Below are 24,890 nucleotides of genomic sequence, written 5' to 3' on the forward strand. Positions count from 1 at the left end.
GCTTTGAGGGGATCTGGCCTGGTCCATTATAACTTTCTAATATAGATTTGCTTAAGACCATTTCTTGTACACGTAAGACCTGCTGAATCCAGCTCACTCCCCTCTTGGCAATGCTCACCTACTGCCTGCAATGTGCCTGATATTACCTATACCCCAATCCCTACAATGTTCAAACAGCCTTAACAATGTTCAATCACACTCCAGACAATGTTCACACACTTCTTCAGCAATGTTCATCTCCTTCTCAAAATGCCTACAATATTTGTGACAGAATTGACACAGCAGTACTCAACAGCCTGCTTCGCGACAATGCTCATTGCTTCCTCACAATGTTCACAAATACCACCCCCACCCCCCCATTTCCTGGCAATGTTTACCCCAAATCAGTCAACATCCAATGTCCACCATGTCTAAGCAATGTTCAATCTTTTCCTGAGCCCGGAATGCTCACAACCCCTCCTTCCTGTGGCTTCTTAGGAATGCTCATTCTGCTTCCAATAAAATCCATTCCACTTTGAGAAATGCTCACCACTCCTGCACAATGCATTATTTACTACCCTGCTACCTCCAGCAAGATTTACCTTCCTCCCAACAACTCACTCCCTTCCAGCAAAGCTTGTCATCCCCTCTCAACTCACCTTTCCCTGGCTTCTGTCAGCTAATGTCAGAAGAGTCAGCACTGTTGGTTAGGCAGGAGGAAAAATGAGAATTGCTTAGAATGGAAGGGGATGGTGAGCTATAACATCAGCGTTGTCTGTTTGGGGTAAGTGTGGGGGTGAAACTGAGGGAAGCAGTAAATTAGGTCAATGTGCAATAGACAAGGGTGAACATTGTCAGGGGGTGACCGTTGCCTAGATATAAAGGATATGGTAAACATTGTCAGGGGCTGTTGGGATCTGAGCATAATTGGAGTACTGTGCACCTTTGCTGAGGAACTGTTAAGTGTGGAGAGGGGTTGAGAATTGCCAGGAATTGAAGAAGAGTTGTGAAAATTGTCAAGGATATCGGTGATGGAGTTTGAGGTTAACAGTTTCATCATTTTAAAAACCACGAGTTACTGAACTGAAGACAGATCTTAAGGGATTTGCCTTCTGTTCATGGTAAAACAGGGATTTATAACTTTGCTGGAATCACAATCACCATTTGGCTTCCTGACTCTGCTCACTATTGGATTCAAACTGGAGCAAGGACTGGAAAGTGCAAAGATTTCAGCATAAGTGAATAGGTGAATTTATAGTCACATGTAAGCACACCCACCTCCTTACTGTTTGGAAGACTTCGGCCTTTAATTCTACTACCACCTCCATCAAATGTAGCACATTCCAAGTTAGCTGCTTATTGGTGCTTTCTGAGTTCTACTAATATTGTTGATGTCCAAATGGACCATGAGCAATCCCCTCCAAATTCTATTCCTCTGCAGTCCAGAGCAGAAGTTTAGAAGCCTGGCACTGGGTAGACAACACAGCTCTCTGGGCAGTCTGTCTCGGATGCAGAGAATTGTGTTAAACCCCCTAACTATACTGTTGCCTACTTTCACTATATTCCTAGTAACTTGTCCACTTCAGTCACTTTCTGAATGATAGCATCCTGGTCAGTTTGTTCATCCACCCTGCAGCTGAAAGTTTAATTGATACAAGCTGCAAAAATCTCAAACATTATTTTAGGCTCTTTCCCTTTTACATGCAGAGTCCCCATACCCACCTCACTTACTGTCATATGTCCTGTGATTGACTACTTGACCAAATCAGATAACACTATCCTAAGAGGCGTGACCACCTTCTGGAGCAAAAGGTTGTTGATTCATGGAGACCTATTTTCCTTGGATCACTCTGCTGTCTAGAATTTCTCACAATCTGCAGCTGCCACAGACCACCTGCCTGCCACCTTTAATGTTTCTTATTGCCACCATTAATTATAATCTTAATTATTAAATCAATACCTCTTTTCAGAGCTACAGCGATATCGGGAAGAAACCCTGATCTTGGGAGCTAGACAACTGAAGGCACTGTTACATTATTCTCTTAGACGTAGATGTACAAACCATACAGAAGGACTGGTTAAACAACAATGTGTCTTTTTATTTGAAAGTTAGACCATTTGTAGAGACTGTTCACTGGGAACCAAGTCAAGTACGTCTGATCTCTATCGCTGCTGCTTCCGACTGAATAATATGTCATGTGGATGTAGCCATTGGATGTCACAGTATTTACTTCCTATCCCTAGTTGCTCTTGAGAAAGTGCTACTGTGCTACTGCCTTGAAGCACTGCAGTCCATTTGGTACAGGTAGACCCACAATGCCGTGAGGGAGAGATTACCAGGATTTTGACCTAATCAACCTGAAGGAATGGCAGTATATTTCCAAGTCGAGAGTGTGGTGCTAGAAATGCACAGCAGGTCAGGCAGCATTCAAGGATCAAGAGAATTGATGTTTTAGGCATAAGCCCTTCATCAGGATTCCTCATCAATTCTTCTGCTCCTCGGATGCTGCCTGACCTGTTGTGCTTTTCCAGCACCACACTCTTGACTCTGATCTCCAGCATTTGCAGTCCTCACTTTCTCCCGATATATTTCCAAGTCAAGTTAGTGAGTAGCTCAGAGAGGGACTTGCAGGTGCTGGTGTTCCCATGTATCTACTGCCCTTGTCTTTCTAGATAGGCTTGGGAAATATTGTTTGAGGAGTATTGGTGAATTTCTGCTGTGCATCTTGTAGACAGTACACACTGCTACTACTGAGAATCAATTATTAAAGGAGTGAAGGTTTATGGATTTGGTGCTAATTGAGTGGGCAGCTTTTTTCCTGGATGATGTCAAGCATCTTGAATGTTGTTGGAGCTGCATTCATCTGAGCAAATGGGAGCATTCCATGATATTCATGACTTGTGTCTTGTATATGATGGGCAGGTTTTTGGGAGTCAAATGATAAGTTACTCACTGCGGGATTCCTAGCCCTTGATCTGCTCCTGTAGCCACTGTATTTGTATGGTTATTTCAGCTAAATTTCTGGTCAATGGTAAGCTCCAGGCCATTGTTTGGGGACGATTCAGCAATCGTAATGCCATGGAATGTCAAGAAGCAGTGATTAGATTCTTGTTGTAGATGATTATTGCCTGGCAGTTGTGTGATGCCAACCTAAACCTGGATATTGTCCAAGTCTTGTTGCATTTGAACATGGACTCCTTCAGTATTTGAGAAGTCATAATGTGTTGAACACCGTGCAATCATCAGTGAACATCTCCACATCTCACCTTTATTATGGAAGGAAGGTCATTGATGAAGCAGCTGAAGATGGTTAGGCCGAGGGCACTATCCTTAGGATCTCCTGCAGTTGAGATGGCTGATCTTCAACAACAGTCACATGAATAGACTAATACATCAGGTCCTTTCTGGAGGTATGTAGTGATTGACAGTAGTTTAAAATGCAACCCTTAAAGGTGCAAGCACAGTATTTTGTCACATTGACAGCCACCAAGTACGGTTAGAGACAAAAAAACTGCAGATGCTCTGATCCAAGGTAGACAATCAGGAGGCTAGAAAAACACAGCAAGCCAGGCAGCATCAGAAGGTGAAGAAGTCAATGTTTTGGGTGTAACCCTTCTTCAGGTCTGGGGGTGGGTGTAAGAGGAGTTGCATATAAAGGTGAAGGGGGGAGGAGGGGAGGCGAGATGGTGAGGTAAGAATAGGTGAACACAGGTGGAGGGTATGATATAGTTGGTCAATAGGAGGAATGAATTCTCCAATTTCCTTATGCCATTCAGGTAATACCAGTATAATGTTCCTTAATTGGAGGTTAATTGAGATAAATAAAATTGAGATATAAATCAGCCATTTTCAATTTGGGAAGTGGTACAGGTTTGAGGAGTTGAATGGCCTATTTCTATTCATATCCTCCTTAGTGAATCAAGAGTAACTCTCTTGCCTGAGTCAGTAAGTTGTGGGTTTACAACACTCCAACGGCTTGAACACTTTGGTGTGTACTGAATGGTGCATTGCCTTTTGAATGTTATGCTAAATTTCCAATAACCTTCCTTCCCATCCCCAACTCTCTTTCCAGCCCTCCCCACTTCTTTCCATTCCTCTGATTGACCCTTCCTTCCAGCTACTATCTGGATTCATTCCTTCCATTAACCATCCAGGTCATACCCTTTACTTGTGTTCACCTATCCCTACCTCAACACCCTGTCCACACCCCCACCCCACCCCCACCACCTCTGCTTTATATGCAACTCCCGTTACACCCACCTCTAGTCCTGAAGAAGAGTTACACCTGAAATGTTGACTTCTCCACCTCCTGATGCTGCCTTGCTACCAACTATGGACCAATTATAATTGTAAGTACATAACAGGCTAGAAGTAAAGCAGGTGGGATGGCAGAGTTAGGGAAGAACAAAGCTGTGGAGTGTTTAGAAAATAACGATTAGAATTTTAAAATCCAAGAGCTTTTTTGACGAGGAACCAATGTATCCCAGCATGCATTATGCTAATAAACAGATTGACAAGAGACAAGACACATAGTTTTGGATGACTTCAAGTTTATGGAGGGTAGAATGTATCAGACCAGCCAGAAGTGCATTAGGATGATAGATTCTACAGAGAAGGAAGGTGTATGAGGTTTCAGCAGCAGTTCGATTGAGGCCAGAGTTGAAATTGAGCAATGTCATGGAGCTGAAAATAAACTATGATGGCATGGATGTGAGCTCATCTCAGAATCAAATTTGAGACAAAGATTGTGAACAGACTGGCTTAATTTCAGGCTGGTTCCAGGATAAAGACCAGAAGATGCAGGAGCAAAGACAGTCATTCAGCCCATTGAGCCTGCTCTGCATTTTCATGAAATCATGGCTTATTTGATAAAACTCAATTCCACTTTCCTGCCTTTTCGTATAACCCTTAATTCCCTTATTGATCAAAACTCTATCTCAGCCTTGAAAATGCTTAATGACTCAGCCTCGACAGCCCTCAGTGGTAAAGAATTCGACAGATTCACTACCGCCTGAGAAACAAGATTCTTCCTCATCTGTCTTAATTGTATGACCCCTTATTATGAAATTATGCCTTCTTGTTGTCAACTCTCCCAAAAGGGGAAATAACCTTTCTACATCTATCCTGACAAGTCCCCTGAGAATCTTGTTTCAACAATTGAGATAGTGACCGGATAGGTTTAGTGGTATTAGTTGAACAAAGTTGGCCTAAGACCTTTTCTAAGGCCACTTGAGGGCTGATGAATCCTCTGTTTAGCATAACATTCAAAAGGCAATGCACCATTCAGTACACACCAAAGTGTTCAAGCCGTTGGAGTGTTGTAAACCCACAACTTACTGACTCAGGCAAGAGAGTTACTCTTGATTCACTAAGGAGGATATGAATAGAAATAGGCCATTCAACTCCTCAAACCTGTACCACTTCCCAAATTGAAAATGGCTGATTTATATCTCAATTTTATTTATCTCAATTAACCTCCAATTAAGGAACATTGTACTGGTATTACCTGAATGGCATAAGGAATTTACTTTGCAGGGACCAAATCAACTAATCTGTGTAGGATTTCTTGCAGACTTCCAGATAATAAGGGTTTGAGGGAGTAGCGTCATCTCATTCAAATATAATTAATGTTTTCGCCAGACACTCGGCACAGAGTTAAGCCTACTGAGAACCACCCCTTACTATCACTGTTACATTACCAGGTCCATGAATCCCTCTCTGGCCCATCATCACTCATCTGCTGACACCTAACAATAATCACAGATCTCAGGTGGGTGTCATACAAATAGTGATTGCCTGGTAGGTCTCTACTGGTGGGAGCTCCACCAATAGGGTCTTTGATCCCAAGGAAGGTCAACCACTGTTGGATTACGTTCTTGAATGGTACTTAATTTTTTGGGTCTTCCAGGGGAAAGGGCTCTTACCAGCTCACTAGCAAGGAAGCAAAAACCTTTCACCTCCATTAAATACAATCTTCATCTTTGAAGAACTTCAAGGATCTTGTGTCCTGTGACTTCTTTCACTTTTTCACTGCATTCCCCATCTTTGACTTGTCAAATCTCTACATGACATGAGGATATTGTTGCTCATATACAAAAATGAAGTAAATTTATCAATTGCATAGGTTAGTTATATACAGGCCAGGTTCAATATATGATCTATAGTGAATTAGTTGAAACACACCGTGTTCCTTCAGAGTGTTGAGCTGATGAGGAGAAAAATTATCTAAATTCCTGCTTTTGATCAGCGTCCAGCAATTTGAGCTATTGAATGGGTTCCAAATGTGGCTCTTACCAACTGAATAGTGAAATTACAGCAACAAGTTATCCATTGGTTTGCATTAACAAACATTTCTTCTATTTCCTGCAGTTTGATTATTATAATTCTGTGCTGATCAATGAGAGAGATGAAAATAGGAATTATGTAGAGCTTGGAAATGAGTTTATTTTGGAAGTAAATGAACATTTCAACAATTTGCCTGTGAACACCTCTCTCAGTAACATACAAGTCCCAACTAATGTGTATAATAAAGGTAAGTAAACAAGTTTGTTCCTTAGTATGCTATTTATCATTTCTAATTTCGGGTGTTGATGGATTTTTTTTCTTTTAATCATTTACTAGCTCCTCTGTCCTCCTGAGGGTAGCTACTACCCTATGTTTGCCACCTTTCCTCTTTCTCTTCCCATCCTAACCAATGCAAAATGGTAAGGAAATATGGTAGAACAGCCTCTGGACCTCCTGCTTTCTGAAATTAATGTTGAGGCCATAGCAGAAATATCACAAAAAGCTTGGGCCTCCAGAATCTAACCTGCATTCTAAGAGCCTAATTTGAGACTCTAAGTAGTCTGAACACAATTTCTACCCGATACAATGAAATCAGCATCATAATTAAAACTTCAAAATATGTTCAAGTAATCATTAATCCATTGGTCAATTTCAAATTTACATTATATAAGTTTTTAAAAAACACACAGCAATGTAAATATCTTTTCCCCAAAAACTGTCTGAGCAACATCAACATTCTTCACAAGTGTATATTTCATAAATATGTTACTGTCATCTAGTGACAGGACATCTGCACTACATCAGTTCTTATTTTCATGTTGCAATCACCTTCCTGAAATGGATGAGTGAAATGTTTTCTCTGCTGTCTAATTGGAATGGCCAAAGGTAGAGAGTGTGACTGATACTGCTTCTTGGTTAACATCAGCTTTCAAGTACCCAAGGTAGTCTCTGTCAGATTTGCTGTGAATTTCTGGAGTTATTATCATGATTGAAAGTGGTTCACTTTTAGTGAAACATTTCAATATCAAAATCCTGTCCACTGACTAGTCAAATATTTGATACAAAGTTTAAATAAACCAATTTTTTTGCTGGAAAAAAGATACTTGTTGGATAAATTGTGTAGCCAACACATCAGAGCAATACTTTGTGATATGAGGAATCTTTTAGCAGCAATGATGCACAAGCTCATGAAGCCATAGAGAATTTGTTTCAGTATTTATACAGAACCATCGTGTATATTGTGCATATTTCTGAAATAAGAGTAACAGCATTTCTGTATAATATGTGTATTGTCCATACTCCAAATTTTATAGGGTTCAGTCCTTTATTGTCAAATGAGCCAACTGATGTAATGGTTCCAAAATAAATACACTAAAGCACAATTTAGTAAAATAGAGCAGATAGAAAGAAAATGTCATTGAATTGAATAACAGGCTACCTATCATTGCTGTACCATTGGAGAAATTTCAGCAACCCTCATGAGTTATAAGATGGAATTTTGAATGGAGTGAAGGTTGACTGAAATCTGTCACACTTTGTTCAAGAAACAAAACAATATTCTTCACCTTCACTTTGCATAGCTCCACTATCAGTAGCATCTTGTGTCACAGCGAGAATGATCATAATAAAAGTCCAGTATGAATGACTCAACAATGCAGTGTGATAGAAATGCACATCAGTATCTCATCATTTACTCTTTCTACAGATCCTGACATTTTGAATGGAGCGTACTGGTCAGAAGCATTAAATGCAGTCTTTTCGGAAAACTTTATGAAAGATCCAACTCTCACCTGGCAATACTTTGGAAGTTCCACGGGTTTCTTTAGACTTTATCCTGGTAAACACATTAAAATTCCACAAAAAACTGATGCTAATATTTTTGAATGGTTTGCATTCACAAAGGAATGGAGAATTTGGATTTATGTGCAATGACCCTCCTAACCAGAACCTCATTTTGTATCTTGCAAATTATATATCTGTTAGTCTTTTACAATTCCAGAATCAGGAAAGAACTGATGGTATAAATCCCAGAAGATGCCAGAGAGATTGCTAGTGGCAGCATTGAGCCACTAGGCATGAACCATAGAGAGTCATGAAATGTTAAAGTATAGAATGAGAGGCCATTTGACTACTGTGTCTATGCTCCTTTGCCATGGCGATTCAGCTAGATGTTCTCTCCTAACTTTGTCCCAAAGCACTGCATTTTGTTTCTTCTTGGTTAGTTATCCAATTTGATTTTGGAAATGACAAATTTATAGGTACCCCAAAACAATTAAATGACCATGCAGAAGACAGCCTGATGATAACAAACTGTTACAATTTTAAACTGACAACCACTAGCTCAAATACTGACCCTGCATCATTTAGAGGATAGCATAGAGGGGAGATCTGCAAGTGTTGAGATGCAAGGAATGAGTAACCTACAAACCATGTCAAGGGTCCAGGTGCAGATCAGAGCTGGATGTCTATTTTGTGGGACCGAGGTGAGGACTTTGATGGGACATGAAATTAAAAAAGGCTGATGGGTATGTACTATGAAATGCTTAATGCGTTGGAAGCCTGTGGTCAATATTAAGGAACAATTGTTTGGGACCAACTTGATCTGAATCCAATCTTTCAGACATAAAAAATGGAAACTGACCTTTCAGTCCAGCCAGTCCATGCTGACCCTAATCTTAAACTAAACTAGTCCCACTTGCCTGCTCTGAGCCCATATCCCTCCCAACCTTTCCTATTCATGTACTTATCCAAATGTCTTTTAAACATTATAATTGTACTAGCATCCACCATTGATAGAGTCATAGAGATGTACAGCACGGAAACAGACCCTTCGGTCCGACTCGTGCATGCTGACCAGATATCCCAACCTAATATAGTCCCACCTGCCAGCACTGGCCCATATCCCTCCAAATCCTTCCTATTCATATACCCATCCAGGTGCCTTTCAAATGTTGTAATTGTACTAACCTTCACCACTTCCTCTGGCAGCTCATTCCATACATGTACCACCCTCTATGTGAATAAGTTGCCCCTTAGGTCTCTTTTATATCTTTCCCCTCTCAACCTAAACCTATGCCCTCTAGTTCTAGACTCCCCCAACCCAGGGAAAAGACTTTGTCTATTTATTCTATCCATGCCCTTCATGATTTTATAAACCTCTATAAGGTCACCTCTCAGCCTCTGACGTGCCAGAGAAAACAGCCCCGGCCCATTGGCCCATCTGGTCTAGATCCCATTGTAATCTGAGATAACCTTCTTCACTGTCCACTACACCTCCAATTTTGGTGTCATCTGCAAATTTACTAACTACACCTCTTATGCTCACATCCAAATCATTTCCTCAGGAAGTTCATTCCATATGCAAGTCACACTCTGTAAACAAATTTGCCCCTTAAGTCTTTTTTAAATCTCTCTCCTCCCTCCATAAAAATGTGTCCCCTTGTCTTGAAATCCCCCATCCTAGAGAAATCATTAACCCTATCTGTACCATTCATGATTTTATAAATTTCTATAAGGTTACCTCTCAACCAGTATAAAAAAGTCCCAGCCTATCTAGCCTTTCTTTATAATTCAAAGCTTCCAAACCCGATAACATCCTGGTAGATCTCTTTGGAACCCTCTCCAGCTAAACAATATCATTCCTCTTACTGAGCAACAGAATTGGATGCAGTACTCCAGAAGATGCTTCACCAGTATTCTGTACAATCTCAACATGACTTCCCAATTCCTATACTCAAAGGACTCAGCAATGAGGTAACCGTGCTAACCACCTTTTTAACCACCCTGACTATTATGTGATGTAAACGTCAAAGAATTAGCTTTGCCAAACTACCCAAGACCATCCAATCTATTGTCTAAGTCCTACCCCTGTTTATTGTACCAAAATGCAATACCTCACATTTATCCAGATTGAACTCCATCTGCCATTCTTCACCCCATTTAACCATTTGATCAAGATCGTTTTGTAATCTTAGAAAACCTTCTTCACTGTCTGCGATGCCACCAATTTTGGTGTCGTCCACAAACTTACTAACCATGCCTTCTATATTCTCATCCAAATCATTTATATAAATGATAAACAAAAGAGGACCCAGAACTGATCCCTGTGGAACATCGCTGGTGACAGGCCTCCAGTCTGAAAATCATAACTCTCTCACCTCTCGTTAAGCCAATTATCCTGAATCCCATGTGGCCTAACTTTCCTAGTTAGTCTACCATGCAGAACCTTGTTGAAGGCTTTATTTAAGTCTAAGTAAGTAACATCTACTGCTCAGCCCTCAATCTTTTTAGTAACTTCCTCAAAAACCTCAATCAAGTTTGCGAGATACTACTTTCTTTGCATAAAGCCTCGCTGATTATCCCTTATCATTTGTTTTGTTAACACATTTGTACATCCAACCATGATGCAGCATTTGATGTCTAATGTTTCAGCTTCCATAGCAGCCAGCAACCTCTACAATAAGCTTGAGTGCCACAGTACAGGCTCAAACAAAAAGTTAAGAAAGGTCAGTTTTCTGCAGTGCCAGTTCACACTGCTCAAATGCAAGCTCATTATGGTTACTGATACCAGTGTTCAAAGGAGATTCCAGGGCACCACAACAGTCCAACAGAATAACAGTTTTTGATGTCCGGTCTTGGATGAGCAATGTTTCCCCGATGAATGAACCTATTATGATAGTAGCATTTATGCTGTCATATCTGTCATGCTCCTGCTCCTCCCTATGTTTCCAGGTAAGTGTTTCGTGCTGTTTCTGCAATGTAATAAGCACTGCTACTTCTCAAGCCACCTTTCATAGGCTTCCAATGCATTAAACCTTTCATTATACATACCCATCAGCCTTTTTCTGATTCTTGTCCCATCAAAGTCCTCATCTGAGTCCCACCAAATAGAACTTGCCATGCACTCCTGACTTGTGCCTTTCCCCTTGACATGATTGCAGGTTCTCATTCCTCACATCTCAACACTTGCATCCCACTTCTGTGCCATCCTCTAAATTATGCAGGGTCAGTATTTGAGCTGGACATTGTCAGTATAAATTCATAAAAGTCTGTCATCATCAGGCTGTCTTCTGCTTGACCAACTCATTGTTTTGGAGTATGTTTCAACTTTCATCAGTGGTGGAATGCAGAGGAAAAGTAAAGAGTGGATGCTTACATTGTCTACAGCGCTTACGTAAAAATATATTATGGAGAGGAGGGATGGGGATGAGAATATTATCACTTTTAATTGATTCAGCCTCCATTGTTGGTCATGAGTTTAGCAATTTCCACAAGACCATAAGACATATGAGCAAAAATTAGGCCATTCAGCCCATCAAGTCTGCATCACCATTCAATCATGGCTGAGAAGTTTCTCAACTCCCACTTTCTCCTCATAACCCTTGATCCCCTTGAACCTATCTATCTCAATCTTAAATATACTCAATGACTTGGCCTCTACAGCCTTCTGTGACAATGAATTCCATAGATTCACTACCCTCTGGCTGAGGAAATTTCTCCTTATCTCTGTTCTAAAGGTCTTCCTTTACTCTAAGGCTATGTTTTTGGGTCCTAGTCTCTCCTACCAATGGAAATGTCTTCCCAACATCTACTCTGTCCAGGCAATTCAGTATTCTGTATGTTTCAATTAGATCCCCTCTCATCCTTCTAAGCTCCAACGTGTATAAACCCAGAGTCCTCAAACATTCCTCATATGTTCGGTTTTTCATTCCTGGGACCATTTTTGTGAACCGCCTCTGAACATGCTTCAGGGCCAGTACATCCTTTCTGAGATATGGGGCCCAAAACTGCATACAATATTCTACATATGGTCTGACCAGAGCCTTTTAGAACCTCAGAAGTACATCCCTGCTTTTATATTCAACTCCTCTCAAAATAAATGCTATCATTTAATTTGCCTTCCTAACTACTGACTCAACTTGCAAGTTTATTTTGAGACAATACTTGTCTAGAACTCCCAAGTCTCTTTGCACTTCAGACTTCTGAATTTTCTCCCTATTTAGAAAATAGTCCATGCCTCTATTCTTCCTACAGAAGTGCATAACCTCACACATTCCCAAGTTGTACTACATCTGCCACTTTTTTGCCCACTCTCCTAACCTGTCCAAATCCACCTGCAGTCTCCCCAACTCCTCAATGCTACCTGTCCCTCAACCTATCTTTGTATTGTCTGTAAACATAGCTAGAATGCCTTCAGTTCCTTCACCTATATCGTTAGTATATAAAGTGAAAAGTTGTGGTCCCAACACTGAGCCTTGCGGAACACCACTTGTTACCAGCTGCCATCCTGAGAAGGACTCTCTTACCACTACTCCCTGCTTTCTGCCATTTCAAGATGACTAACATCATTTCCCCTATGGAGTTGAGGACATACCAGCGCACATACCCCACAGGGGTAACTTAGTAATTTGTGTTTCCTTTCTGCAATCCATTTTTAAAGACTTTGTTTGCAATGAGTAACTGTTTTCTTGTTAAGTATAGAAATCTGATGAGTGCTTTCATTTAACATTGGTTTCATCCATTTGATAAAATAAGGACTTTGAATAGCTTTGATAAAATCTTTTCACAATTGTGATAATTCCAGAAGTAGTGGAGCTTGCTGTCTAGCAAACTACCTTAGTAAGAAATGAAATACTCACGTTTTGTATTAATAAATAGTTATTTTTATAAATTCTTTGTATCTAAAAGTTATGGCTGAAATGAGGGAGGAGGAAAGCTAGAGAATGAGACAGTGAGAAAGATTACACATCATACTACTTTGTGATTCAATCCAATAGCTGCTTGGTAAATGGCAGTCACTATCCAATGTTTTTGCTATATTTCTCAGGTATAAAATGGATGCCAGATGGAAATGGAGTCATATCTTTTGATTGCAGAAACCGAGGCTGGTAAGTAAGCACTATTTAGTGATTGCTTGAATAGCTTTCAAGGGATAAGCACTACTAATTTTTCATCAAGACAACAAGGTTCTCATTCTTAACTGAAAGTAACACTGAACTTACATTCTTAATCACGTAGTATCAAGTTTTTATTCCTTCACAGGATTGGGATAGCACAGGCAGTGCCACTATTTATTACTGATCCTTAATTACCCTTGAGAGGTGCTTGTGACCCATTATCTTGAATTATTTCAATTATTTTGGCATAGATATACCCACATTGCTGTTAGGTAGGGAGTTCCAGGAATTTTACTGAATGGCAAGTTCAAAATTGGGATAATATGTGATTTGATTACGTCCAACATAGAATCCCTACAGTGTGGAAACAGGCCATTTGGACCAACAAGTTCACACCAACCCTCTGAAGAGCATCCCACCCTGACTCACACCCCCACTCTATCCCAGTAACCCTGCATTTCCCACGGCTAATCCACCTAATTTTACACATCCCTGGACACAATGGGCAATTTCGCATGGCCAATCCACCTAATCTGCACATCTTTGGACGATGGGAGGAAACCAGAGCACTCAGAGGAAACCTATGCAGACCCTGGGAGAATGCATAAACTCCACACAGACAATCGCTGAGGCTGGAATTGAACACAGGTCTTGTGTTGTGAGGCAGCAGTGCTAACCACAGAGCCACCGTGGAGGGGAGCTTGCAGATTGTAGCATTCTCATGCACCTGGTTTCAGCAATCTTCTTGTTGATAAAAATCACAGGTTTAAGACGTAATGTCTAAAGTACCAAGCAGCGTTGCTTCAGTACATCTTCTATAATGCAAGAGATGTGGCCCATATAGCTCAAAGAGTGTATTGCTTTGGAAGATGTAAATTACTGACTGTACTCAACTAGGCTATACTTGCAAAATTCATAACACAGTCTTCAACATTAGAAGTGATTCTGATTGGAAAACATTTGTAAAATAAACCTGTGTGTAAAGAATTATGCTGACAACCATAGTCAACTTGCCTGCTTTAAAATGTAAACAAAGCTTGGTGGTTAACTGTCAGTCAACATTAACTGGTGCATTCTCAATGGCAATGCCTCAACCAATCAGTACTCTCTTCTGACATGGTATAAACATTGTTTTCCCTGTACATTGATAGTCTTGAGTTGTCCTGATGAGTGCAAGAGAAACTGTTTTGGTAGAATATCCTTTTTTTTCCACAACACTGAAGTTAACAGTCATGTAGGTGTTTTCTTGAACATTCACTCTTAAGAATTTGGACTTGCTCGAGGCATTCTCAGGTTCAATTATATTAATTGTATATTTTAAGCTCTCTGTTGTTCCTACTTTAATGGAAATTGACTCTGACAACCCTAAATCCATTTATGATTGCCTAGTTCAGGCATGTAACAATTGCATCCCCTGTGATTTAGATTCACCATTCTCCATTATATATGATTGCCCAAAGATCATGAAAGAGAGATTCTTTATTCCACTGGCATCAGGTCTTTACAAATATAAAGGAAAATTAAGGTTGAACTAGAAAACCTCTTTTTTTGCACAGAATTATCCATGTAGTTCACATCTGTTTGCAAAAATAACCTCTCTCCATTCAGCCTTTTTCTTTCGACAAAAACACCTTTTTTTTCGCAGAGAGAGGCTACTTGATTGTTTGAGCTTCTTTGCTCGGCACTCTTCCTGATCACCATCTCCCGCTGAAGCCACTGCATTGTGTATGCATTTGTGTTCACTACTTTTTTGTCACATTCATACAATATATGTTTTTTTTTCAATTGTAGTTTGATTTCAGCTCTTTATCCAAAGGAGCATGAAGTTTGAAGCTGTCCTGTTCTTTGGAAGCTATTTCTAATCTCTTCAGTGAAAACATTTCAAAGTTGATCTGTAGTTCCTTGTTACAACTTTTCTTTCTACTGCATCGGATTTCTCGTTATTCTAATTTCTCTCCTTAGATGTTCATTGAGATTTAACCCATCTAGACTCAATGTTCATAACTATGGCTGGGATCTTCCCTTTTTTGATTAAATCCAGAAATGGGAAACACATAGAATCATAGAATCACTACAGTGTGGAAATGGTCTATGAAGTTGAGAAAGCTTGCATAATCTTCCACCAGGCAGGTAGCTGATTAGTCGTCAATAGACTTTTTCCTGGAATTAAATCTGGGGTGAGGAATTCCCAGCTACTAGAGAACTCAGCAGAGCCATAATGGAAACTGTGGCTGCTGCTGGGACAAAAGCCCCAGACTTCTAGGATGGAGGAGTATAACCCATAAGCATAGTTAGTGTTGTTAGGATGAGGGTAATGGCTTTGTGGTTCAATTTGACAAACTACCAGGAGATTCATGTTCAGGTTCTGATGGTATAGTCATATGTACACAGAGTCATTCTCTGACTGAACCCAAGAAACCCAAGGGATGGGCATCCATTGGTAACTCTCAGAATATAAATAACAGGTTTCTTCATTTGTGAATTGCCTGGGGCTAGGGCACAGCCTCAGCTAGAGGGAGTTGGGATGGGAGCGAGGATTAGAAGGTGCCCCCTGTGGGCAAGGGGGAAGATCTCTAGTGAATTGGGGGTTATTTGGGTGTTTGCTTAAGTTAAATGTAGTGATTAGCTTTTTAGTTGTAGTAGTTTTATATGGGTAGTTTTTAGACTTCATAGAGTTAATGTCTTTGTCGCTCGTCACACCTTAGATAAGCTTCCTCCTCTTGGGAAACCATGGGCTGCCCTGGACAATCATGGCAAGTGATTTGTTCAGGTGGTACACCTAGAATATAACAGGGAGTCATTCCCCTATTAAAAGAAAGAAGGTGTTGTCAAGCCTTAGGAGGGAAAGGGTAGACATCGCCCTACTGTAAGAGACTCATTTAACTGATAAGGGACATCTGAAACTGCAGCAGGGGGGTTCTAACAGAGTATTCTTTTCCTCTTCAGCTCTAAGAGTTGAGGAGTGGTTATATTGGTAAGAAAGAACCTCCCTTTCCAGGTATTTGAGCAAATTAAGGACAAACATGGACAGTTCATAAAGCCCGAATACATGGGGAAGAGTATGGCGTCTTGAATGTGTATTGTCCCCGGTGCACTGTCTTGAATTTCTAGTTGATACATTTGCTAAATTATTGAGTCTTGGGGTGAGCTGCACGATCATAGGAGGGGATTTTAATTGCCTAATGGATCCCGAGGTTAGCAGGGTGCCAACGGGCCCAGCAAATACACCTGTGCAATCTAAGCAGTTGGCGGACATGTGTGACGAGTTGGGACTAGTGAGTGTGTGGAGGCATCTCTACTCTAATGGAAGAGACTTCACTTTCTACTCCAACCGACACAAGTGCCATATGCGAATTGACATGTTTTTTATGCCATTGGACTGTTTGAACAGAATGTTGGCATGCAAAATTGGGAATATAGCTGTCTCAGATCATGCGCCAGTGTATTTAGATGTTAAAGTCAGGGGTGGTGGAATGGATGCACGGCACTGGTGCATGGAACCATTTCTGTTAAGAGATAACAAATTTATTGAGTACATCAGAAGAGTGTTCAGGGCCTTCTGGGATATCAACTCGGGTTCAGCCAGTAATCTGGCAATACTTTGGGAGGCCACTAAGGCATATTTACGAGGCCTGATCATATCATATTCAGCAACTAGAAGGGAGCAGAGGGAGGAACAACAACGGATGCTGGAGGCCCGGTTGCAGATAGCTGAGGAAGCATATTATAATAGGCCGTCTCTGGTCAAGTTGCAGCGGGTCACAGCCCTCCGGGCAGCTCTCGACACATTGCACACACAAATGGATAAAAAAGCGATCTCCTTTGCTAAACAAAGATTGTTTAAATTTGGAGATAAGCCAGGTAGATATCTGGCATATCTGGCTAGGAGGAGAGAAACTTTCCAATTTATTATGTCTGTTAGAGAAGAGACTGGCAACATTACCCGTTAGTTGAAGAAGATCAATGTTAGATTTAGGAAATATTACGCAGAGCTATATCGGTCAGATGGAGATGAACACAGTGCAGCGAGAATGCAGTCCTTTTTTGAGAATCTAGACCTCCCCAGTATAAACACGGAAAAGACTTCCCTGTTGAATGTGCCTATGATGATACAGGAAGTGCAGGAAGCAATAAGGCATCTCCAGGGTGGCAAAGCACTGGGGCCAGATGGATTCCCAAGTGAATTCTATGATGAATTCATAAATATGTTGGTGGACCCACTTCTGGGGATGTATTACTATTCATATACACGGGATTGTCTGCTGCCTTCTCTTAGGGAGGCTAATATCGCCCTCGTTTTAAAGAAGGGGAAAGACCCTAAAGAATGTACTTCATACAGACCAGTTTCACTGTTGAATGTAGATTTTAAAATTCTATCCAAGATGCTGGCTCTGAGGTTGGAAAAGGTGTTACTCCATATTATAAAAGAAGATCAGATGGGTTTTGTTAAGGGCCGTTAACAAAACCTTGGTATCCTTCAACAATACCAAGAGGGTACTGAACATAGTGCAGGTATGTCAGCAAAGATTGATCCCGGGTTTGGTGGTCTCCCTAGCTACAAAAAAGGCATTTGGCCAGGTAGAATGGCTGTATCTGTTTGGTCTGGGGGCAACTTTTTCCAAATGGGTGGCGGTGTTGTATAATTATCCTAAGGCGGCAGTCATCATAAACGGTACTAAGTCAGATAACTTTAATATTGGGAGGGGTAGTCGACAGGGGTGTCCTCTTATACTGCTGTTAGTTACCTTGGCAATTGATCCGTTAGCTGAGGCTATCAGGAAAGGTCCTAACATACTGGCGTCAAGGGTGGGAATGGGGGAGCATAAGATCGCCCTATTTGCTGATGATGTCCTCTTGTTCTTGGCCAATCTGGAGAAGTCCGTTCCTCAATTGGTTCAAACAATTAATTTATTTGGTGGTTTTTCGGGCTGCAGGATCAACTTTACAAAATCGGAAGCTGTGCCGGCGGGGGGATTAGTGGATGTGCCTGATCTGAAGGATGGAATGCAGTTCCCATTTAAGATGGTCGTCAAAAGGTTTTTTTGTATTTGGGAATTTTTATTACTCCTGCCTTCCATCAGCTGTATAAAGTTAACTATGCACAATTACTGGAGAGGATAGCACAGGATTTGCAGAGGTGGGAGGGGTTACCATTATCATGTTTGGGCTGAATAGCCCTGATTAAAATGAATGTTTTTCCTTGCCTGTTGTACCCCATGAGAATGCTCCCATTGTTGCTACTCAGATGATTGTTACAGAGGCTCTATGGTTGGCTAGGGTCTTTCATTTGGTGTCACAGGTGCCCTCAAAATTAAATTACAGCTTTCGCAGTGTGAGGGAAGGGTGGATTTCCAGACTTGAAGAGGTATCAAATAAGTGCCCTGCTAGCATGTGTTAGTGACTGGGTACGAGTGAATTCAGAGTCAGTTTGGCTTGATGTTGAAGTCTCACAGTCGTGATGTCACCAAGTTAATCTATTATTTATGGATAAGATGAAATTTGTGACCGAGCAGTGTAAGAATCCAAACATTTTAAATATGGTGAAAGCCTGGAGGATGTTGAGGCAAGACAAAGGCAATTGGTCTAAGACTTCACTGTTTACCCTGTTGGTGGGAGCCCAAGGATTTCAACCTGGGGCATGGAAGAATAAGGGAATCTCATGCCTGGGAGATTTGTTCGAGGGGGAAGTCTTTTAGCCAGTTAAGTCAGAAATATGGATTGTCTAATCGGGACCTTTTCTTGTACTTTCAGATAAGGGATTATATACAAAGGAAAACCACACTCCTGGCCAAGTGTTACAAGTCAGACATGGAGAAAAGAATGCTCTGGTGTATGGGTGCTCTTTCCGTCAGTACTTTGTATCATTACAGAAAGGACATGCCATAGGGGATGTGAAAGGATTCTGTAGGATGTGGAATTGAGAGCTAGGAGTGGATATCTCATTGGAGGTTGGGAAGATATATGGGGAAATGTAAGGAAAATTTCAGTATGTAACAGAGCTTGGGCCATGCAAATAAAGATCTTACACAGGGCTCATATGGCGCCAGAGAGATTAGATTACATTACAGTGTGGAAACAGGCCCTTCGGCCCAACAAGTCCACACCGACCCGCAGAAGCGTAACCCACCCATACCCCTACATTTACCCCTTACCTAACACTACGGGCACTTTAGCATGGCCAATTCACCTGACCTGCACATCTTTGGACTGTGGGAGGAAACCGGAGCACCCGGAGGAAACCCACGCAGACACAGGGAGGACGTGCAAACTCTATACAGTCAGTCGCCTGAGGTGGGAATTGAACCCGGCTTTCTGATGCTGTGAGGCAGCAGTGCTAACCACTGTGCCACCGTGCCGAGGCTAGCTACATTCAAGAGAGGAGCATCTCCGTAGTGTCCCAAATATAAAATTAGTATAGACACTCTTACACACTGTTACTAGTCCTATTGTAAGATCCAGAGATACTGGAGTGCTATAGTAAGGGAGCTAAAGTACATCCTGGGGATTGAAATTAACATGGATCTAGTATTTCTTCTTCTGGGGTTGCCAAATTGGCCCTCTCTGGGATAACATGGGAAGAGATTGTGTAACATTCTTACCCACTGTGTGAGGAAGAATATTTTAATGAATTGAACGTTGGAAACTTCCCCCCTCCGGGTCTTATGGGGTGGTGCAGGCTGGTGATGGAGCATCTCCCTCAAGACTACCTCACAAATATGGTGCACCATAAAACGGAGTAGTTCTACAAGACATGGTGGTCCTTTCTAAATTATATTGACGCAGACTTATCAATAATATTAATTAGGGCCGTGGTGCAGCCGTGGGAATCAGTTTGGGTGCCCATGGGGCTGTGGGAGGGAGATGCTGGGAGAAAAGAATATGGGTACAATGACTGGTGCTCCCAGGGATGGGAGCCTCAGTCAACGTGTGATGATGAAATAGAATAAAGTAGTGAGGTATAATTTAATTTAAGTTAATTTAAATTCAGTTTAATTTAATTTTTATTTAATTTGTTTGTAGTTTAGTTTAAGTGACGTAGATATGTTTGTTCTGGTAGAATAGTAGGTCATTCATTACTAATAATATCGCATTTGACTCTGTTGTACTGCCTCTATTTTTCTGTTTTTTGGTATTATTCTTTTTTTGTATATAGATGTTTTGTAAAAGATTAAAAAGGTCTCTAATAAAAATATTTCTTTTAAAAAAACCCTCAGTCTGCCCTAATGTAACATTCCTGTTTTCCAACCCATCCAGCCTGGTGATTAATACAGAATTGTGTGAAGTGTAATGCCACTATTGAGTTGTGACCTCCTAAGTTTATTTCATCTCAAACATTTTATGGCGAGTTAAGACAGAAACCTTCCATCTTTAAATTTGGGCCAGATTTTATTATGACCTGACAGGCAAAAAATGTGCAGTGACCTCATTCCAGGACCCAGTCTTCCTGTGCATTTTGTTTGTTCTTATGTACAGGTATATTCAGGCTGCAACTTCCCCAAAGGACATTATCATACTGTTTGACATCAGCGGCAGTATGAAAGGTCTCAGAATGACGATAGCCAAACATACCATCAATACCATCCTGGACACATTGGGTGAAAACGATTTTGTCAATATTATTGCTGTAAGTAAATCAGACAAGAAAATTTCAACATTTCCTTCTCAGTTCAAAATTCAAACTGCCTGATGTTGTATTGTTGTCCTGGTATTTTAGGTATCTAAATGATATATGTGTAGAGTAATTGAATTTTCCATTCAGTCCATTCCCTTGCTCTAATTCCATAGCCCTGTGAGTTTATTTTCTTCAAATGCCTATTCAATTTCCTTTTAAAATTATTTAGTTATTTCTGCTTTCATCATCCTGTTAGGCTGAAAGTTCCATGTCATTATCACTAAATTTATGTAAAGTAATCAAGGACCTAGAAAGTTGAGTGTTCCGTGCTCAGTTTTTAGACATGCGACAGATGTCTGCATGTCATATTGATCTCCGGTAACGCTACAAAAGTACTCAATAACAATATTGACATCATGCAGGTTTCTAGCTATCTGGAGCAATCAAGGTTCGTTCATGCAAAATCAGAATTTGGGGCATAAACTGCAACTGCAAGCTGCACACCAGTAAGGGATCTTAGGTTATTAGAATTGATGCAAGACAATGGGAGACTGTAAAGTTACTGCAGCCAAAGACTAGAGAAAAGAGTATTGACATTGAAGTTACAAAGATGTGGATTGATGTTTGAGTTTTTGAGGGAGGAAGACGTTTAAATGTGTTGAAAGTGCTCCAGTTCCTGATTCAGAAACATGTTTGCATAAATTTACATGTCTCAAAACATGCTCAAGAAGTGATGTTTTCTTGTTGGCAGGCATATGTAAGTCATGGAGTTAGCATCAACCCATCCTAAATTCTGATCCTTGTAAATGTCTTCAATTACCTAAAAAGGCATAGATTTTCAGAATCTGCTAATTAAGTCAAATATTGTTTTTTTTAAAAAACTGCTAAACTGAGATTGCAGAAATCTTTGGTTAGACCTTGGTGTTTCTTGCATAATTTAAACAAAATCAAAGTCTGTCTTCCTCTGCATTATTTTTTGGAGAACATTACATTGACTAAGATAATATTTGAAAGCTTTAAACTGAGATATATATGGTGGAGAGTAGCGATAAGAAGTTGTAAGGAAATGGTCTTATATTTTGAAGGCAATATACACATGAAAATGTGTTAAAGCTGTAGTTTGCACATTTAGGAGGAAGGAATCCTAAAAAGCTGCTATCATTTTCATCTTAAGGCTAGCATACACAAGTATGCATTTTAATGAAATTTGCAAAGTTCAACAGTTATTGGATCATGAAAAGTTTAAAAAAAAATTCTTTCCATGATGTTATGAACCCCCTTGGTGGTGATGCTGCACGGAAAAGGGAAGGATGAGCTGGATGAGTTGAAGGACGATGTTGGTGGTTCCATCCTTCATTTGCTGTCCTCCTCTTTCATTCCCAAACTGGCTGACTTTTAGTTCTATTGAACTGGTCAATCAAAGGGCAGACAGCTCTTCAGTTTCAGCAGAGCCATTGGGAGCAGTGGCCAGTCTAAACAAGAAACAACAATGGAGAACAATGCTGAAAAGCTGGTTAGTGGACTGGATTCTCCAGGCCCTGGTTAGGTTGAAATGAGGATTAGAAATGGAGACAACCCTTTCGCTAGCAGGTTTTCTTTGCATGCCTTAAACAAAGGCAGGAATTGGATTGCCAGAGTATACTTAGCAGTTTCACATGGTGAGGCATTGTTCCTCACTGATAAAATACCAAGTTAAAAATCACACGGCAACAACGTTTATTTGGAAGTACAGTACAAGCTTTCAGAGCGCTGCTCCTTCATCAGGTAGCTCGTGGAGTAGGATCATAGGACACAGAATTTATAGCAAAATTTATATCATAATTTCGTACCCTGATGCAATACATTGTACAAACCTAGATTGCTGTTAAGTCTTTCAATGCAGCCCATTCTAAAAGATGAAAGACTTAACAGCAATCTTGGTTTGTATAATACATTGCATCAATGTATGACATTATGATCCTTTGGTATAAATTCTGTGTCCTATGATCCTCCCCCACCAGCTACCTGATGAAGGAGCAGTGCTCTGAAAGCTTGTACTTCCAAATAAACCTTTTGGACTATAACCTGGTGTTGTGTGATTTTTAACTTTGTCCCTACCAGTCCAATACCAACACCTCCACATCATGGATAAAATACCAGGAAAAGACCTCAATTGGACATGATTTGGCCACAGAGCATCATGTTGGCCAAGAGGAGGCAAGCCACCCACCACCTTCCCAGCCATTAGTAATGTTCTTGCAAAGGTGGATAGCCAACACGCACAATATCCCTGGCCACCCCACCAAGTTTTACATACTTACTCCTCAAAATGTGTTGGAGACTTATCATAAAACTTTGGCTTGTTTTTGTATCTTGTGAAATGTTGGGCATGAATGGAGGATCAACGGATAGTAATTGAGCATGTTGCTTGTATGGGCCAATTATTTAATATTGCCCAGCCAATGCAAAAGCAGTATTTGCAAACACTGTGAGTGAATGATAACAAAGAAATTTGATAAAGCACTTGTGATATGAACCCTCTATAGAATGTAACTAATGTAACCCGTATTCTTCATTCCAAAATCACTGCAACCAGCACTGACAAAACCCTGTGTATGTCCTACCAATACTTGGAATCCGTTCAATAATGAATGAGTACAATGTGAATGCCTATCTAATAGTGAGTTCTACTCTGTATTTCTGCTAGTATAGTGATTACATCCACTATGTCGAGCCCTGCTTCGAAGGAACACTCGTGCAAGCTGACAGAGACAACCGAGAGGTGGGTGTCACGTGAGATTTTACAAATATTAAACCTTGTTGCTGAACATTTCATGAAGAATTTGCTGAAACGTTATTTGTGGATTAAAGGATATTTTAAATGAGTTACAAGCTAGAATCTAATTCAGTACTGGTGGAGCAAACTGATATTCTTAGGTAGAATAATGGATATCCAGACGAAAGATAAAAGCTGGGATTTGTATGGTTCCAAATAGAATAATGTAATTTGAAGTGAGTTATAAATAGGAAAGAAGTTTGAGTGTTATACCAGAATAGGCTAAATTTGTGTACTGCAATCTAATTAATGGTTCTAAAACTTTATACTTTGTGTATGCACAGTATTGAGTTCCAGGAATGGAAGATACTTTATAATGATATTATGAGTCAAAGATTAGCTTACTTCAAATGAAATACATAGATTATCTGTTAAATTATTTAGTTTGATTTCGAGGAGCCGGTATTGGACTGGGGTGGACAAAGTTAAAAATCACAAAACACCAAGTTATAGTCCAACAGGTTTATGTGAAGGCACTAGCTTTTGAAATGCTGCTTCTTCATCAGGTGGTTGTGAAGCAGGATCATAAAACACAGAATTTATAGCAAAAGATTACAGTGTCATGCAACTGAAATTATATATTGAACAAGCCTAGATTAAATCTTTCATCTTTTAGAATGGATTTGCAAGTTTTGCTTCTTTAATACGTAAATCCAAGAATTTCTTTTACGTCACATTCTCAAGATAATCTCAGGTTTTATAACAAAGATGCCATCTCAGCTCAGACAATGCATTAAAAGTGTAAGATTAACGTCTGTCTGTATCCCAATCTTGAGTCAGACTAGTTGATGAAGAAGCAGCGCTTCGAAAGCTAGTGCCTCCAAGTAAACAAGTTGGCAATAACCTGGCATTGTGTGATTTTTAACTTAGCTTCCTTTCTATTTTGGTGTAGCTTTTGTGCAGCCAATATCTCCTGGTGGTCCAAATGCCTTCTGCCAATGTGTCCATGCACCAAAGACTCCTGATGGCATTCACAGCAGGATTTGCATAATGGCAGTTTTATTGAGGATTTGTTTGTTATTGATTATCAGAATTCTATGCCAAACAAATTTCTTTGAAGAATTATTTCCAACCTTTTCTTTGCATCTCTTTCACCATTTATTTTGTGTTGTTTAACTTAAATGCTAACCTGCGTATTTTAATTTGTTCTGCATTCTATACTAACATTTATCTTTCCTCCAGTCAAGATCCATTAGCAAGTCATGGTGAACCATATTAAATTCCATTACCACCAGGCAGCTATTAGTTTGCTTCAACTTATTCTGTAACTTATAAATAAATTAAAACAAAAGAAAAATGACA

At 40.3% G+C, this 24,890-nt stretch overlaps 1 protein-coding gene across 6 annotated transcripts in view; it reads left to right on the forward strand.

Annotated features, from left to right (window-relative positions):
* Nucleotides 1-24,890, forward strand: part of LOC140458136 (voltage-dependent calcium channel subunit alpha-2/delta-4-like) — a 491,615-nt gene that overhangs the window by 80,238 nt on the left and 386,487 nt on the right. For all 6 annotated transcript variants that reach the window (XM_072552257.1, XM_072552261.1, XM_072552258.1 and 3 more), the window contains exons 5-9: nucleotides 6,350-6,512; nucleotides 7,971-8,102; nucleotides 13,092-13,152; nucleotides 20,635-20,785; nucleotides 23,460-23,534. In XM_072552257.1, coding sequence (XP_072408358.1) covers nucleotides 6,350-6,512; nucleotides 7,971-8,102; nucleotides 13,092-13,152; nucleotides 20,635-20,785; nucleotides 23,460-23,534 — 582 coding nt within the window. The remainder of the gene's footprint in view (nucleotides 1-6,349; nucleotides 6,513-7,970; nucleotides 8,103-13,091; nucleotides 13,153-20,634; nucleotides 20,786-23,459; nucleotides 23,535-24,890) is intronic.

The sequence above is a fragment of the Chiloscyllium punctatum genome, chromosome 32, assembly GCF_047496795.1.
Source record: "Chiloscyllium punctatum isolate Juve2018m chromosome 32, sChiPun1.3, whole genome shotgun sequence".
NCBI classification, from domain to species: domain Eukaryota; kingdom Metazoa; phylum Chordata; class Chondrichthyes; order Orectolobiformes; family Hemiscylliidae; genus Chiloscyllium; species Chiloscyllium punctatum.